We start from the raw sequence: 18580 nt of genomic DNA, 5'->3' as shown, positions 1-18580 counted from the left end.
ATATTTTTCAGGTTTTCTACATCAACTGTGTTATCAATAGATCTGTGTATAATTCTTAATGGAAAAATCAAATAGAACAAAGGGAAATCCTTAAACCTATAAGTTGTTTGGTTGACATCATAGTTAAATGAATTAAAATAATAATATATATATTGGGATAGTACAGAAAATACAGGTTAAAATGGGCTTTCCAATATGTCTTATAACATAAGTAAGTTTACACCATAAGAAAAAATATATATAAAGTTAATTCAAATACTCAGATAAAGAAGGAATATACAAATTAACCCAATACTTAATACTCAAAATTTGAAGTTGTTATGAAAACAATTATAAACATTCTGACATTAAAAAGTACCTTTGTAGCAGGCAAGTGTTAGAGCACTTTCTTTGAACTCATTAGAATGAGTGTTGATGCCTGCACCGTGATCTAGAAGAACTCTGGCAACTTCCACATGACCTGCACTGGCTGCTTCCATTAGGGGCGTGTGTCCATTTTCATTATGGTCTTCTATATTTGCACCCTCATTAAGTAGCACTTTTACAATGTCAATAAACCCTCCGGCACAGGCATAAGTTAGTGCAGTATTCCCTAACAAAGAACAAAAAAAGTACAAAATTATGAAACAATAGATGTCATGCTACTGTTCTTGTTATCTCTCTCCAATTCCTTGACATAAACCACAACTACTATCCCAAGTTACGTTTTGTTTGTTTTTGTAAGCACTAGAGATTCAACCCAGGGTCTCACACACGCTAGACAAACATGTTCTCCTCCCACCCCCACCCTGTAGTCTTTCCACAAGTTACCCACACTAGTCTGGAACTCACAATTTACTTGCCTCAACTCCATGAGTAGCAGGAATTACAAGTATAAAAAATCATCCCCAACTCAGTTCTTTTTTTTACTGTCATCAATTTAAAGCATATCTTTATTTCCTGACAGAATTTCTTCAAAGCATAATACAAAATGCCATATATTTTAAGTGTCTAGACAATATAAAAGGTGTAGAAAAGGCAAATCTAAACACAGAAAACAGAATAATGGTTGCTTAAAACTGAGCAAAACGCAAATGGGTAGAGATCCTTTATTTATTATCTTTTTAGATTTATGTATTTATGAGTGTTTTGCCTGCATATATGTACATGTATGTACGTGCACCACATGTGTGCTTAGTGCTCGAGGAGGTCAGAAGAGGGCATCAGATTCTCTGGTGCTGGAATTACAGATAGTTGTGAGCCCAAATGTAGGCACTGAGAATGGAACCCTGGTTCTGCAGAGATCTTTCAACAGTAACAAAACTAATCTAAAATTAGATTGCATAACTCTAGAACTGCACACTCAAAACATGAATTCCACGTTATGAGTGTATGAGTCATCTCAATAAAGCTGATTTTTTGTTTGTTTGTTTTATTTTTGAGATGGGCCAGCTTTGCAACCTAGGCTTGCCTTAAACTCCCCACCTCCTTTTCTAAGCCCAAAATACACAGGTTTGAACCACCTAGTCTGAGTTTTATTTTTGTTTTCCAAAAAAGGGAATAGCTATATTTATGCTGATCCTCAGATGATGAGCAGGTACCTGTAAAAGTAAGGATATCTGATACCAAGCAAAAAGCAGCTAAACCAGGTAACAAGAATGCTGGACACCTCCCCAGATAAAGTCCAAGTACAGTGCTATGGTTTTCAGCTGTCTCCGCAACTGGTCTGCTCTGGAGTACAGAAGAAAACTCCTGGGAACTTTTCCTACAAATTATATTTAGTGGGGGGGGTGTGGGGGGGGTGGGGCTGGAGAGATGGCTCAGTGGTTAAGAGCATTGGCTGTTCTTCCAGAGAACCTGGGTTCAATTCCTAGCACCCACATGGCAGCTTACAACTGTCTGTAACTCCAGTTCCAGAGAATCCAACACCCTCGCACAGACATACATGCAGGCAAAACACCAATGCCATTAAAAAAAAAAAGAAAAGAAAAGAAAAAAGGAAGAAAAAAATTATATTTAGTTATGAGTATTATGTGTGAGTTCGGGCATACATGTATGTTGGTGTGCATGCATGTAGAAATCATAAGTCAAATTTCAGGAGCTGGTCTTCTCCCTCCATCTTTATGTGGGTCTCAGGGATCAACTTGGGTCATCAGGCTTGAATAGCAAGTGCTTTTACCAGTTAAGCCATCTTATCAGTCTGGAAACTATATTTTTAGTAATCACTCTAAATAATTCTGGCATACAGTAGGAGGTATAGTCTACTGAACAAAATGAATAAATTTGGGGCTGAAGAGATGGCTCACTGGTTAAAACCATGAAATTGGCCAAGCAGTGGCGGTGCACACCTTTAATCCCAGCACTCTAGAGGCAGAGGCATGCGATCTCTGAGTTGGAAGCCAGCCTGGTCTACAGAGTGAATTCCAGGACTACACAGAGAAACCTTGTCTCAAAAAACAAAAACATGAAATTGGAGTTTAGATCACCACTCCCCCATAAGCCAAATATCCTGCATCTGCCTAGGACACCAGCTCTGAGAGAGGTGGAGACAGGTTATGGGCTGTTAGCCTAGTCAAGAAAACAAAGAGTCCCAGGTCAGGGAGAGACCTTGCCTCAAAGAAGCAGGCAGTGACAGAGGATGGCCTCTTCTGGCCTCCATGTGTGCATACAAGAGCATGCAAAATAAGTAAATTAATCAATTAATTAAAAAAATAGCTTAATTAGGAATTTACTTATGGGAAGATAAATCAACTTCTTTCTGAAATTTTCTATTTTTCCAATTAAATGAGTTGAAATCATGAGTGGAAATGGGAGGGCAGGGGTGAGGTAGTTTCATTAGCCATTTATAGAGTATAATAAGATTCTATTGGCACATACCTACTGCCTGATACATAGCCAGGCTTCTTTCTACATACCAGCACTCAGGAGGCAGAGGCAGGGAGATCTGAGTTCAAAACCAGCTTAGTCTAAATTGTGAGTTTCAGGCTAGCCAAGGCTACACAGTGAGACCCCATCTCAAAACCCCTAACCCCAAATAAACAAAATAAAAATAAAATTCTAAATTATTTAAAAGTACTTTTTTTGAATACTGTATAACTTTGAATATTGAACACTTTATTTCTATACATTGATTTTTTTTTTAATGTTTTTAGCAGATCCAATCAAAAGACAATTCATTGCTTTGGATATATTTTCCTCCAGACATATAGCTTTCCTTAAAAAATTTATTTTTTATTATATATATATGAATGTGGATATGTACACACGCATGCAGGTGCTGGCAGAGGAAGAGGTGTGAGATCCTCTTGGAGCTACAGTTACAGATGGTTGAGAGCAACCTGACATGGGGTTGGGAAATAATCTTGGGTCCTCTGTAACAGCAGTATTTGATCTTAAATGGCATACCATCTCTCCAGACCTGAGACAAATATCTTACACTCACACTCACAACATAACCCAACAAGATGGGTATACACTCCTCTCAGCTTAACACCTTCAAAAGAAAAAAAAAAAAAATTTTTTTTTTTTTTTTTTTATTCTTTGAGACAGGGTTTCTGTGTTTAACAGTCCTAGCTGTCCTGGAACTCGATTTGTAGACCAGGCTGGCCTCGAACTCACAGAGATCTGCCTGCCTGTGCCTCCCAAGTGCTTGGATTAAAGGCATGCGCCACTACCGCCCAATCTTTTTTTTTTTTTTCCTTTTTTTTAATGATACAGTTTCTCACTCTGTACTCCATGTTGGTCTAGAACTCACAGGAATCCTTCTCTGGCTTCAGGCTAGGAAGTTCTGGGATTATAGACATAAACCTGGTTAAAGAGGAATGGCTCCCATAGGGTCATGTTTAAATACATGGGCCCCAGTTGGTGGAACTATTTGGGAAGTATTAGAAAGTGTGGTCTTGTGGGAGGGCATCTGTCACTGAGGTGGGCTTTGAAGTCTTGTACCATTTCCAGTCTCCTTTCTGCCTCCTACTTGGGGATCAAGATGTGAGCTCTCAGACATTGCTGTCGCCATGCCCTTGCTCTGTCATCATGGACTCTAACCCTCTGAAGCTGTCAGCTCAATTAAACAATTTCTTTTATAAACTACCTTGGTCATAGTGTTTTATCACAGCAATAGAAACCCTAACTAATACAGAAGTTGGTACCAGAGAGTGGGCTATTGATGACAGATGTGACCATGTGGTTTTGGGGAGGAATGTAAGAGTTTGGGACCTTAGACTAGAAAAGCAGTTGAATGTTGTAAGCAGAGCTTAATGGACCATTCTAGTAGGAGCTTGGAAGACAGTAGTGCTGAGAGCAACGAGGCCTATGGAGACCTAGCTCAAGAGGTTTCAGAGAGAAACAATGTTACCAACTGGGCTAGAGACACTCTTGTGATATTTTGGCAAAGAATGTGGCAGCTTTCTTGTCCTAAGAATTTGCCTGAGCCTAAATCGACAAATAACAGAAAATTTCTTTGTTAGAGATTTTGAAGACAGCCTAATAATCACTCTTATGTAGGGTTACTATAAAATAAAAATGAGCAAATGAGACAAAAATAGAAATTATACAGTTTGAAGAAAAAAAGAGCATGAGGAAATTTAATGTTGGAGTTAAGGTTTGTGCTGAAATAGGTAAGGAGATCAAGGTGAGGCCTGATCCACATAGAAATAAAGGGAAAACTCCACTCAGCTAAGCTTCCAACTTATAAAAAGGCTTAAGGAATTTTCTGTTCCTAGAAAGCAACAACAAATGAAAGCTGCTATAAATATGATTTAAGGGCACCAGGATCCAGTCCAAGCAGGAAGATGAACTTAGCAGTGTTGTCCATGTGCTTTAGAAGTATGAAGGAGGGAGCTGGAGAGATGGCTCAGAGGTTAAGAGTACCGACTGCTCTTCAAGAGGTCTTGAGTTCAATTCCCAGCACCCACATGGTGGCTCACAACCTACTGTAATAAGATCTGGCAACCTCTTCTATGTATATAATAAATAAATCTTTAAAAAAAAAAAGTACAAAGGAGGGTTGGGGATTTAGCTCAGTGGTAGAAAACTTGCCTACCAAGCACAAGGCCCTAGGTTTGGTCCTCAGCTGTGTGTGTGTGGTGGTGGGGGGGGGGGGGGTTAGAGGGAGGGGCGGGGAGTAGGAAGGATACAGGAGGAGTAAAGGAATCTTCCCCCATGGTTAAGAAGAGTCACTAAAGCCAGGTGTGTATCAGGGGTGGCCCTGCATGGAGGCCCTGAGAGACCATTTCATAAAGCTGTCAAAGTGACAGCTGGATTGCATCGGAGATCCCAAAATATTACAGGTGCCACAGCTATGGGATGTCTGCCAGGGAGAGCTGCATACAGGGGGTGGAACTAGTCTAGGAAAAAGAAGTGTGTTGCAGGTTGCAAAGCTGGAAGGGAAGCACCATCTAAGTCCTTTGATACTATACATGGAGCTACAGAATTTGGAGTTTGCCCTGTTGGTTTCCATCTTGGTCTAGTATTTCCTCACTGTGTCCCATCTCTCCCTTTTGTAATGGTAATGTATATATCTGTGCCATTGTATAATGAAGTATGTAATTTGTTTTCTGATTTTAAGGACGGTTACAATTAAGAGGTTGCCTTGAGCAGTGGTTCTCAACCTTTCTGTTGCTGATTAGTCAATAAATAAAACACTGATTGGCCATTGGCTAGGCAGGAAGTGTAGGCGGGACAAGGAGGAGAATAAAGCTGGGAAGTGGAAGGCTGAGTCAGAGAGACACTGCCAGCCACCACGATGATTAGCAGCACGTGAAGATGCCGGTAAGCCACGAACCATGTGGCAAGGTATAGATTTATAGAAATGGATTAATTTAAGCTGCAAGAACAGTTAGCAAGAAGCCTGCCACGGCCATACAGTTTGTAACCAATATAAGTCTCTGTGTTTACTTGATTGGGTCTGAGCGGCTGTGGGACTGGCGGGTGACAAAGATTTGTCCTGACTGTGGGCCAGGCAGGGAAACTCTAGCTACATCTTTCTAATGCTGTGACCCTTTAATACAGTTCCTCATGTTTTGGTGACCCTTCAACCATAAAATAATTTTCATTGCTACTTCATAACTGTAATTTTGTTACTGTTATGAATCGTAATGTAAGTATCTGTGTTTTCCAATGGTCTTAGGCCACTCCTGTGAAAGAGTTGTCTGACCCCAAGGGGTCACGACCCACAGGTTAAAAACCACTAGCCTTGAGTCTTAGAAAAGACTTAAACTTTAAAACAGTATTGAGACTGTGACTATAAGACTATAAGGACTTTTGATGTTGGACTAAATGTATTTTGCATTATGATATGGCCACAAGCCTATTGGAAGTTATAGAGTGAAATACAGTGGTTTAAATGAGAATGGCCCCCATAGGCTCATATGATTGGATATGTGGTCCTCAGTTGGTGGAACTGGTTGGGAAGGATCAGGAGGTGTAGTCTTGGAGTGGGTGTGTCACTGGGGACTGGCTTAATGGTTTCAAAAGATTTCTGCCATTCCCAATGCGTGCATGGGCAGTAGTGGCGCACACCTTTAACCCCAGCCCTAGGGAAGCAGAGGCAGGCAGGTCTCTGAGTTTGCGGCCAGTCTGGTCTACAGAGTGAGTTCCAAGACAGCCAGGACTGTTACACAGAGAAACTCTGACTCAAAAAAACAAACAAAAAAAAGGTGTGAGCTCTCTGCTATTCTGTGCCATGTCTTTGCTCCACCATCACGGACTCTAATGCTTTCAAACTATAAACCCAGTTAAATGCTTTCTTTTAGAAGTTGCTTTGATTAGGGTGTTTTGTCACAGCAACAGAAAAGTAACTAGGACATCTGGCTTATGTGATTCTGAGAACTGAACTCAGGGTTTCATGGACATTTGGCAAGTACTATACCAACTTATCTACATTCCTGGCCCCAGATCTAAACTTAAATCATACTTTTGATATATATATTATTAAAACTTTCTTTATGCGTTTAAAAAAAGAGGAGGGAGAAGTAAATTGGGGGTGGGTATTTTCTTATTAATAAATGTATTCAGCATACCATAAATGAAAAATCTGACACCATAAACAAAGTCAAAGGAGCTACACTTGAATGAGATAAAGAACTACAGGACATACAGCTTTTTCCTATACATTACATTTCATTGGGACAAAAGAAAAGAAACTATTTGTAGCAGAAAAACTGTTTATCTTGACCAAACAGAACCTACACTGTTTGGTTTTGAGATGGTTTTATTATGCAGACTAGAACTGTCCTGGAAGACCCTTATATTCAACATGTGTTTCAAACACAGCACTCCTCCTGCCTCAGGTTCCTAAATGTTAAGATTATACACAAGTGCCACTATGCCTGGTTCAAGTTTATGTTAGATTTGTTGTTGTTGGAAATAGGACCTTGCTATCAACCCCAGACTATCCTTAACTCAAGAAGTCCCCTACTTCAGCCTCCTGAGTACAAGGAATTCAGTAAGGCTGCATACTGGCTTAAAGACTTTTCAGCCAGGCATGGTGGTGCATGTTAGAATCCAAACACCCCAGAGGCAGAAAAAAGAGGATTTTTGAGTGCAAGGGCCATCCTGGTCTACATGTTGAGACCAAAACTCAATAACTACAACAAAGACTTTTAAAGATCTCAAAGTCAAAATTATTTTCAGAAGGTTTCCATTCATTTTTTTCCAAAAATCTAATTTATTTATTTGTTTTGTGTGTGCATGAGGTGGGGTATGTGTATGCCATGGCCTAAGTGTGAAAGAAGAGGTAACTTTCAAGAGTTGGTTCTCTCCTTCTGCCATGTGCATCCTGGAAATGGAACTCAGTTATTAAGCCTGGCAGCAAGTGTCTTACCCACTGTGCCATCTCACAATGCTCTAGTAATCAAATTTTTATTATCATGTTATAATAAATTATGTCTTTTTTTTTTTAATTTTTGAGACAGGGTTTCCCTATGTACCCTTGGCTGTCCTGGAACTTTCTCTGTAGACCAGGCCAGCCTCGAACTCACAGAGATTCGCCTGCCTCTGCCTCTGCCTCCTGAATGCTGGGATTAAAGGTGTGCGCCATCACTGCCTGGCAGTCAATTTGTAATAATAATAAAAAAATTATGTCAATTTTTCCTTCATATCAATTTCTACATACCCGTTGCTGACTGGGAGTTGACATCTGCATCATGGAGAAGTAATAATTTCACAATATCTAAATAACCTCCACTGGAAGCTGCCATCAAAGGAGTTATATCTCCTTTATTCCCGCGATCTTCAACATTAGCATGCATAGCTAGTAGTACCTTTAAAAACACACAAAGAAGTTGTTATTGCTTACTATTAATAGTACTTACAAACAAAATATTCAATCCGAGAAGATAATCTTTTGAGATAGGGATAAAAATAATCACCTTTTAGGAAAATACAATTTTTACTGGTTTGGATGACAGGTCAGATCATATATTTTTCCAATAACATTTGAGAGAGGATCTTATGCATCTGAGGCTGGTCGCAAACTAACTAGGCAGCCGTGGACAACCTTGAATCCCAGGTCCTGCTATCTCCACAACCCAAATGCTAGGGTTATTATAGGCATGCACCACCACTCCTAGCTATTACATGTTGATCTTTAATAAAGATTCCATTAGCCATCCTATAATATGTCTTCAATTGTGAAAGAATTTGTGCTGTGTTTTGAGATTGTCTAGCAAGGGAACAATAAAAATGGTTTACTTCCCAATATCGCTCTATATAGAAGGAAAAAACACAACAGGGGTAATCTGAATGGAGTAGAAATAAATTTCTACTTTCTTTTATGGTTTTATATTATATATATATATATCTTTCATTGTGCTGGGTCCTCTTGAAGAGCAGTCAGTGCTCTTACCACTAAGCCATCTCTCAAGCCCCAGTTACACACTATTTCTTTTCTTTTCCAAGACAGAGTTTCTCTGTGTAGGCCTGGCTGTCCTATAACTCACTCTGTAGACCAGAATCAGAGATCCACCTTCCCTTGCCTCCCAAGTGCTGGGATTAAAAGTGTATGCCACCACTGCTGAGCTTATATACTATTTTTAAAAGTTTAGAACAGAGGATATGGCTCAGTAGATAGTGTTCACTATGAAAACCTGAGGGCTGGAGTTCCCAGACTTGAGAGGCAGATACAGGAGATCTCCAGGGCAAGCTGGCTAGCTAGAGGAGCAAACTGGTGCACTGTAGGTCCACCAGGGCAAAAAAACCTATCTCAGTGAACCAAGTGGACAGTGGTCAAGGAAGACACACCTAACATCAACTTCGGGCCTATATATGCATGCCCACACATATTCAAACATACACATACAACATATGTACACAAAAACTCCAAAAACAGAAGAGCTTAAAATATGATTATTAAGTGATTCTTATTCAATAGGATTAGCTTTGAATAAATAATAAAAAAAAAACATGCCTAGCTACATATATACACACACAAAAATGAATTGTATATATTTCTAAAAGAGAAAGGGAAGGAACTCTAATTATAGCTTCTTTTACAAGTCATAAAAATAACTAAAATACCCAAGCCCCTCTATAATTTTAAACACTAACAATTATTTGGGGGTTGGGGGATGCAGCTCAGGGAGGGGTAAAGCATTTACTTCACCTGCATAAGGCCCTGGATTTGATGATCCCCAACACTACTAAAATGAATAAAGATTATTTCTGCTTACTTGTGCCAGTTCATAATATCCTGCTGAACAAGCCAAACACAGCAGGCTTTCTCCTTCTTCTGTATGTTCATTTACACTTCTGCCTTCATCTAACAATTTGCGAACAGCATTCACATCTCCATCTGAACAAGCTTCTGCCAGACTGCGACTAAAATCAAACATTACACAAAATTAACTGATGCAAAAAGACTCATGATCCTATGATACAAAATTACATCAAATAGTTAAGACACATATAGAAAAATGCACAAAGATAAATTGGCATGAGCATTTTGTGCCAAGTATTCTATTTGTAACTGTAATTATACACAAACTTCAACTAGGCAAAAATATGAATTTGAAAATATACTTTTTTTTATTATTATTATAGATGTATTTTTTTATGAGTTATAGACAATTGTTAGGCACCATGTGAGTTCTAAGAACCAAATCCAGGTCCTCTGTAAGAGCAGCAAATGCTCCTAACTGCTGAGCCATCTCTTCTGCCCTATTTTTTTATTTATTTATTTTTTAATAGTATATACAATATGGGTTTCAGTACCAGACTTTCATACATACTTTATTTCTGTTGATTCTCTTATCTTCCTACACTGGTTTCCCAACCATCACCCCTCCAATAACTGCTGTTTTTATCTTTCAAAATCTTTCTAGTAAACTTTTTATATCTGAAGCTGACTTCACAAAATAGCAATCCTCAAAGCTTAGAGATTCAAAGGTAACTAATAGAATCACTATTGGGTTTTAGAATATAGAAGTACTCTTGTGTCTGTTTATTAATATGGGTCTAATGTAATCCAAAAGGTTCCCAAACTCTATTATGTAATGCTGAGATTACACTCACATTCAACCAAACCTAGCTCCAGTACAGATTTTGACAGGCACAGAGTGACTGAGGGCTGGCAAAATGGCTGAATAAGGAAAGGCAAGTGCTACCAAGCCTGACAATCTGAGTTTCAAACCTTACTGGCCCTCAGACTTTGTAATCTCAAATTTATGAAACAATGTTCTTTTTTAAATGAAACAATACTGGAAGTCCTAGAAGAATATTTGAGCAATATTTTTTAAAAGACAGGGTCTTTCTACATAGTCCTGGCTGTCCTGGAACTCACTATGTAGATCAGGCTAGCCTCAAACTCAGAGATCCACCTGCCTCAGCTTCCCAAGTGCTGGGATGAAAGGCATGCACTACTGTGTCATTTTAGCAATTTAAGATTTTGAAAGTTTTATATAAGCTTAATTTGAAAGAAATATTTTATCCAAAATCACATTAGACATCGACTCATATAACAGCAGCAGTGAAAACACCAGCACTAGCTCTGCAGCGGGTTCCTCAGCAGAGAAGACAGTAGGCTCTTAGGTGAATTATTAGCTTTTTTTTTAACATTTATTTGTGTGTATATGTGTACATGTGTACTTCTACCTCTGCCACATTATGAGTATGTGGAAGTCAAAGGACAATTCATATGAGTTTATTTCCTCCCTCTCACTTGTGGGTCCCAAGAATCAAACCCAGATTATTAGGCTTGGCAGTAAGACCTTTTACCACTTGAGTCATCTTTCTGGGCCACAGCCATTAATTTCAAATCCCAAAACATCAGCAAGAAAAAGAACTCTTCTGGTACAAATAGTAGAATTCTTCTTATACAAAGGTAGTATAAAATAATCATTATGAGGCTAAAGAGATGGCTCAGTAGTTAAGAGAACTTGCTGCTCATGTAGAGGACCTGGGTTCAGTTCCAAGCATCTGTAACTTCAATTACAAAAGACCTGACACTCTTCTGACTCCACAAGCACCAGGCATACACGTGATGAAAATATACACATGCAGCATGTATTCTCACACACCAAATATTTTTTTAAATAATACTGTCATTATACATAAAATTAGGGCGTTAGTTAGTTTAGAGTTTTGTTTTTCAAGTTTTTTTGTTTTTTGTTTTTTTGTTTTTTTGAGACAGGGTTTCTCTGTGTAGCCCTGGCTGTCCTGGATCTTGCTCTGTAGACCAGGCTGGCCTCAAACTCACAGAGATCTGCCTGCCTCTGCCTCCCGAGTGCTAGGACTGTTTTTCAGTTTAAAGTGTTAAAAATAATTAAAAATGTAATTGATGTAGTACAAAGGGACTACCTTTTTTCTGTTGCTGTTTTCTGGTATGGGTTGAAGCTTAAGCTTCTCTCAAAGCATTAACTTACAGTAATCATAATCTACAAATGAATCCAGAGGTCTTGTATTTAAAATTGACATCACATTTTTGGCTTTACTATTTGTGTTAACAAACACTGCTGTAACAGACTGCATAAAAGCCACCCATGGTGAATTCAATTAACTGGCCTGTTATTCTTTGAGACAGGGTCTTATTATATGTCTCTGGCTGTCCTAGAACTCACTATGTAGAGCAGACTGGCCTTGAACTCAACAGAGTTCTGCTTGCCTACGCCTCCTTAAAGAGGCAGGTCTTTTGCAAAGATACTATTTTTTTCCTTTGTGAAAAAGTTATCTTTGGAGGCATTAAGTGGACAAGCTTTTAAAGGCTACCACCATATTGATTCACAGATATTTTTGTACATGAAACTATGGTTTAAAGTCTTACCTTGATAAAAACAATTGCTGTAAAATAACTAACTAACCCTGGCAGTGTTGAGGTATACCTTTAGTCCCAGCACTCAGGAAGCAAAGGCAGGGGATCTCTGTAAGTTCAAAGCCAGTCTGGTCTACTGAGCAAGTTCTGGGATGGACAGGGCTACACAGTAAAATCCTGTCTAATAATAAATAATAATAACAAATAAATAAACAAAATGGAATCCATGATTGACTTTTCCTTTCCTTAAGACAGATTCTCATACTATAGTGTCAGCAGTCCTCAAACTCAGACTAGCCTTGAATTCACATTAATCATCTCATTTCAGTCTCACAAGTGCTGAGATTACAGGTATGCCAGCATTCCTAACTTAAATCCAGTAGTCTACCCATACTATTAAAATGCAGATTTTGATCCAGTATGTCTGGGTTATAGTCTGAGTTTAAAACGTACAGTTATTTTGAAACAAGCTCTCTTATACAGCTCACGCTGAGTTTAACTTTATTATGTAGCCATGGTTGGCCTTAAACTGTCAATCCTCTTGCCTCTACCTACAGAGTGCTAAGTATTACAAACATATGCCAAGACATAGCCTAAGACTGTATACTTCAAACAAGCTCTGATAAGATACTCATACTCCACAAACCATATTTAAACAACCAGCAACTAGACTGTTGAGTAAGTAATCCATTTCATTTATGACTAATCAAGTAGTCAGGTTAGATTTACTGTAACCTTTAGAATGTGTAACTTATTTTGAAGTAGAAACTAGGTCTTATTCAGTTTGGATTTTTCATATACTGTAATACTGAATACCCACAAAAATGTTTAATAGTGGATGCAAAGCTAGGTATGGTGGCTCACACTTTTTTTTTTTTTTTTTTTTTGGTTTTTCGAGAATGTGGTGGCTCACACTTTTAACAGCAGCATTTAAGGAAGCTGAGGCAGGACTGCTGAGAATTCAAGAGCTGCCTGGGCTACAGAGTGAGATCCTGTCTCAAAAATAAAACCAGTACCCAGCAGAGTGAGACATTTTTAATTCCAGCACTCAAGAGGCAAAGATATGTAGATCTCTGTGAGTTGAGTCTAGCCTGGTCTACTTAGCATATTCCAGAATATGTAAAGCATCCAGATTAATTAGAGCTACATAGTGAGACTCTGTCTCGAAAAACAAAACAAACATTTCCTGGTCCATGCAGCATTTTGTGGGGGAAGGAGGGGCACACATGTAGCAAGCATACATACATGTAAACATTCATACACATAAAAGTAAAAATACTTAAAAAAAGATGAAGCCAGGCATGGTGGCACATGCCTTTAACCCCAGCAATTAAAAGAGGCAAGCAGGTCTCCAAGTTCAAAGCTAACCTGGTCTACAATGAGTTCCAGGGCAGCCAGGGCTATAGAGAGACTCTGCCTCAAAAAAGATGAAAGAAATATCATTTTTATATTCATATAGTATGTACATACTCATATATCAACTTAAAATACTTGGCTCACGTTTCTCAAGAAAACATTAATGCTAGCAAAGTACTGAATGCATACGTGTCCACTTGTCCTGTGCTGTGTGTGTTCTCTGCTCTCATCCGTGTCAGTGCAGCAGCAGCTTCATCCAGTGCACAGCTCACTGAAGACGTCAGTCTCCGGAGTACTTCGGGATCTGCAAAAGCTTTACCATCAGCAGTTGACAATTTGCCAATTCCTTAGTCAGTGAGGCAGTGCAAGGGAAGAAAAAGCAAAAAAGTGTTGAAATTGTATTTTAAGCACACATGCCAAAGAAACGACATAGACCCCATATATGAACCTGACAGCAAATAAATAGGGTTGATGATTTCAGCTCTATCACTAACGTCAAAGCCATAACCACCCATGTCTCAATATTTCCATATTCACAATATACATATTAACTTTTCCTATACCTGATTCTGCATTTGACTTAATATGATCCTTATTGTACCAAATGAGTAATATTTCACTTGAAGAACTGTCATATCAGAAAATCTCCAGTTGGGCAGTGGTAGTGCACGCCTTTAATCCCAGCACGAGGGAGGCAGAGGCAGGAGGATCTCTGTGAGTTTGAGGCCAGCCTGGTCTACAGAGTGAGTTCAAGGACAGCCAGGACTGTTACACAGAGAAACCCTGTCTTGAAACCGCCCCCCGCCCCAAAAAAACTCTCTAGTACAGGACACTTGCCCATTTTATTTTCAGTAGCAATGAAGGAGAGAACCTGTAATTTATCATAAGCAATCCAACATTTTCTCCCCTTTTGGTCAAATATCCACTTAACATCTTCTAGGGTAACATTTTAAATTGAGTTTGACAGATACCATAAATAAAAAACCAAAATATGTAACACCCAATGAATTTACGTAATTTATAAATAGGTCCATAATTTCCTTTATATCTTTTTTCTAGTCATTAATAGATGAAATTTAAATTTTCCTTCCTTTGATATGAAATGTTAAAAGGCTGTTAATGATCTTTCTGAACCTCTAACAGTATAGTTTGAGGTTTTGGTTTTCAGTGTTGTATGTGTATGTATGTATATGAGAGTATGGTAAATGTGTATGTAGTGTACACACATGTGAGTGTGGGCGCACATGCTTTTGTGTAAGCCAGAGGAGAATATCACAATGCTTGCTCTAGTACTCTCTACCTTAGTCCTTCTCAATTCAGTCTCTCAATGAACTAGTAGCTAGGCTGACAGCCAGCAAGCCCCAGGGAATCTCCTATCTGCTTCCCCCACAGCACTGGAGTTACAAGCCTGCCACACCTGACTTTTTATGTGGTTGTGGGATCCAAACTAATGCTCTCATACTGCACAGCCAGCACTCTTATCCATGGAGACGTATATCCAACACCTCATATATACAATTTTATTTTTAAGATATGGGCTTGCTATATAACCTAGGCTGGTCTTGAATTTCTGATCCTCCTGCCTTGAGTTTCCTGAGTACTGAGATCATTCATGCTTACCACACACCTGGTTAGTAGTATTAGGAAGCTGAATTAATTTTTGTGCTTTAGGACTTTTTGTTTTGAATTTTCAGCATTTTAACAGTCTTTATTCCTCTGGTTTTTATATTGTCTAGGTTGGCCTCAAATGTAATACACAGCCAAAGCTGGCCCTGAACTCCTGATCCATCTGCCTCCAATTCACAACTGCTGGGATTATAGGAGTGTAACATAAGGCCAGCTAACAGCTAATATAAAGTAAAAGTATGGCACTTAATGTGTAGCTACCATTTTTTTATTATTTTATTTATCTATTTATTAGAGACAAGGTCTGTCTTTGTAGTCCTGGTTATTTTTTGAGTTTTTTTGGGGGGAGGGGGTGGGGGGGGGTGGACAGGGTCTATGTAGTCCTGGCTGTCCTGGAACTCAATACGTAGACAAAGCATGCTGGCCTCAAACTCAGAGATCCACCTGCCACTGCCTCCTGAGAGCTGGGATTACAGGTGTGTGCCACCATGCCTGGCTTAGGTCCTATTTTAAACCTAGAACATATGAGGAAATGGGATGGCTCATCAAGTAAAAGCACCTGCTGCCACGCCTGATGACTTGAGTTCAACTTCAGTGACAAGGTAATAGGAGAAAACTACCAGTTGACCTCCAAACTCATGAAGTAGCACAAGTACCCACACATATAAATATGCACAAATTAAAGAAATAATAATTAAATAAATAATTTTAAATAAACAATAATTTTAAATTTATCTATTAATTTCTCTAAAAACTTTTTTTTGAGATAGGGCCAATATGTAGTCAAGGCTGGCCTTCAATGCTTGGTCCTTTTACCTTAGCCTCCCAGGCACTTCTTGCACAGGTATGAGCCACCATACCTACTTACACATACAGTCGAGGAAAAAAAGAAGAATTTCACTTTATAGGTCAGGGAGGCCACAGGTTTGTAGTAATCTTTCTACCTCAGCCTCCCAAGTGACAGAACTGTAAGCATGCACTCCAGCAGCTGGCTAGACTTCCTTCTTTGTTTTTGTGAGAAAAGGTCTTGCTATGGAGGCTAAACTGGTCTTGAATTTGAGGCATTTCTCTAGCTTCAGAGTCCCAGGTGACAGGGTTATAGGCTTGTGCTACAACACCTTGCTCTAGAGTTCTGTATTTTAGAGAAGATAAAAGGCTTTAATTACAGTGCAATGGAAAATTTGTATAGTAAATAAAGAGCAGACACTACATTATAAAATAATAAGTAGGGGCTGGAGAGATGGCTCAGCAGTTAAACTCAGTGGCTGCTCTTCTTGCTGGGTTCAATTCCCAGCATCCACATGCATAACATCTGTCTATAATTCCAGTTCCAGGGCTTCTGACACCCTCACACAGATACATGTAGGCGGGGAAAAAAAAATCAATGACCATAAAATTTAAAAAATAATAGTAAATTAAAAAATAAGTATATATTTGAGAAAGCATATTATGTGTGCTTTGTTTCTTTAAGTCTGTAACTTGTAACTGTGACTATGTGCCTCAGTTTCCCTTATATATATATACCACAACACCCAGTGAGAAAGCATGTTTATTATATATTTGGATCCATGTTTTGTGTGCATAGGTATTTTAGCTTCATGTAGGTTGAGAGACCCATGTGGGTACTGGGAATTGAACTCAGTCCTCTGGAAGAACAGCCAGTGCTCTTAACTGCTGAGACACCTCTTCAGCCCCTGAATCATTTTTTTGAGACAAAGTTTCATACTGTAGCTCCAGCTGGCTTGGAAATTACTATGTAGCCCAGGCTGTCCAGCAAAAAATAAATAAATAAATAAAAAATAGCCCTACAGAGGGCTAGTATTATTGGTATGAGCTATCACATTAGGCCTATCACGGATTTTCTTTGCTGGTATTTCAAAACCAGGAGTTTGGCATAGCCTGATATATTTCAGTCTTAAGTTTGTACTCATTTAAAAATAAAAAATAGCTATTTATAGTTAAGGTAATCAATTAAAACGAATAAACAATATTAGAGTTCCCAGAATCAGTTCAAACACAGTAAAAATTTTATAAACTACACTTAACAGGCCGGGCAGTGGTGGTACACGCCTTTAATCCCAGCATTCTGGAGGCAGAGACAGGCGGATCTCTGTGAGTTCTGCCAGCCTGGTCTACAGAGTGAGTTCCAGGACAGCCAGGACTGTTATACAGAGAAACCCCGTCTCAAAAAACCAAAAAACAAACAAACAAAAACAAAACAAAACAAAAACCCACTACACTTAACTTCCATGTTTTTCACGTATCTGATGTTGTCCTTGATAACTAAATATCTTTACTAACTTAAAAAAATAGTCAAAAAATTGATTGCATTGAACCAAGAATTTTTAAAATACAGAGTGTGAACTTTTTAGAAAATAAAAAAAAAAAAACATCAGAGATTGTAAATTTGGTATGTCAAATATTCCTGAGATAACCTTGTATGACATCTGAGAGAGATCTACACTTTCTGTTGTCATTGTTGTGAGATAGGATCTATCCATGTAGACCATGGTCCTAAGGAGATCCTCCTGCTTCTGCCTCCCAAGTGCTAGGGTGTGGGCCACCACTCCTGATGAGATCTACTTTCAAAGAGAAAATCAGTAGAGTACCCGCTGCTTCTAGCAATGCTTCCAGTCTCGCTTGGGTCTCCGGATCCACTGTGCGTAAATCTGCTCCTTCTGCTGTACTTGATAAGAATATCTCTGACGTTTTAAGGACTGGGTTATCCAAATCTTCTTGGTCCAAAATAAATGATTCAACCTGTTTATGAATTAAAGATGGAATAATGATGAAGCTGATGCCAATATGACTATAATAACGATAAGTCAATATTATTTGGAATTCAAATATAACTAGATAATTATATAAACATGAGCCATGAGGACAGAACTTTGAGGGAGCATTCTCTGTTAATCTTTAAGCATGATGACAGCAGGTATAACCCAGGCACACCAATAAGTTTCTTGGAGAGCACTGTATCTTTATGTTCCTAGCAGAGAGCATAAAAATCTATATACACATGTGATTTTTATGAAGCATATGTGTATAACCTCTTGGGAAATTGTACACAGAACTAGATAACAAAATAACAATTACACACAAACACATACAGCTAGGCCTCCTAGTGCAAACCTGAAATCCTAGCTGCTCAAGAAGCTGAGGCAAGAAGATCAAAGTACAAGGCTTACCTAGGCAACTTAGTAAGACCCTTGTCCTAAGTAAACAGAAATGTTGGGCGGGGGTGTTGGGCGGGGGTGGATGGCTGAGAGTAAAAGTACTTGCTGCCAAGCCTGATGATCTGAGTTTGATCATGGGAACGACATTGTAGGAGAGAACTGAATTCTGCAAGTTGTCCTCAGACCTCTACACTGGCAC

At 38.8% G+C, this 18580-nt stretch overlaps 1 protein-coding gene across 11 annotated transcripts in view; it reads right to left on the bottom strand.

Moving 5' to 3' along the window:
• Positions 1-18580, bottom strand: part of Ankhd1 (ankyrin repeat and KH domain containing 1) — a 118000-nt gene that overhangs the window by 82803 nt on the left and 16617 nt on the right. For 10 of the 11 annotated variants that reach the window (XR_008219125.1, XM_052741917.1, XM_052741913.1 and 7 more), the window contains exons 2-6: positions 17815-17965; positions 13769-13925; positions 9648-9795; positions 8093-8240; positions 359-592 (exon numbers count right to left, since the gene is read on the bottom strand). Coding sequence is in view for 10 of the 11 variants with exons in the window: in XM_052741917.1 (XP_052597877.1) it covers positions 359-592; positions 8093-8240; positions 9648-9795; positions 13769-13925; positions 17815-17965 (838 nt within the window). In the remaining variant the exon portion in view is untranslated. The remainder of the gene's footprint in view (positions 1-358; positions 593-8092; positions 8241-9647; positions 9796-13768; positions 13926-17814; positions 17966-18580) is intronic. The other variant, XM_052741914.1, reaches the window with a different exon arrangement.

Source organism: Peromyscus californicus, unplaced genomic scaffold, assembly GCF_007827085.1.
Source record: "Peromyscus californicus insignis strain IS unplaced genomic scaffold, ASM782708v3 Scaffold_17__1_contigs__length_78620276, whole genome shotgun sequence".
Classification (NCBI taxonomy): Eukaryota; Metazoa; Chordata; class Mammalia; order Rodentia; family Cricetidae; genus Peromyscus; species Peromyscus californicus.
The sequence above is the reverse complement of the archived record's forward strand: the minus strand, read 5'-3'. Positions and strand labels throughout refer to the sequence as shown.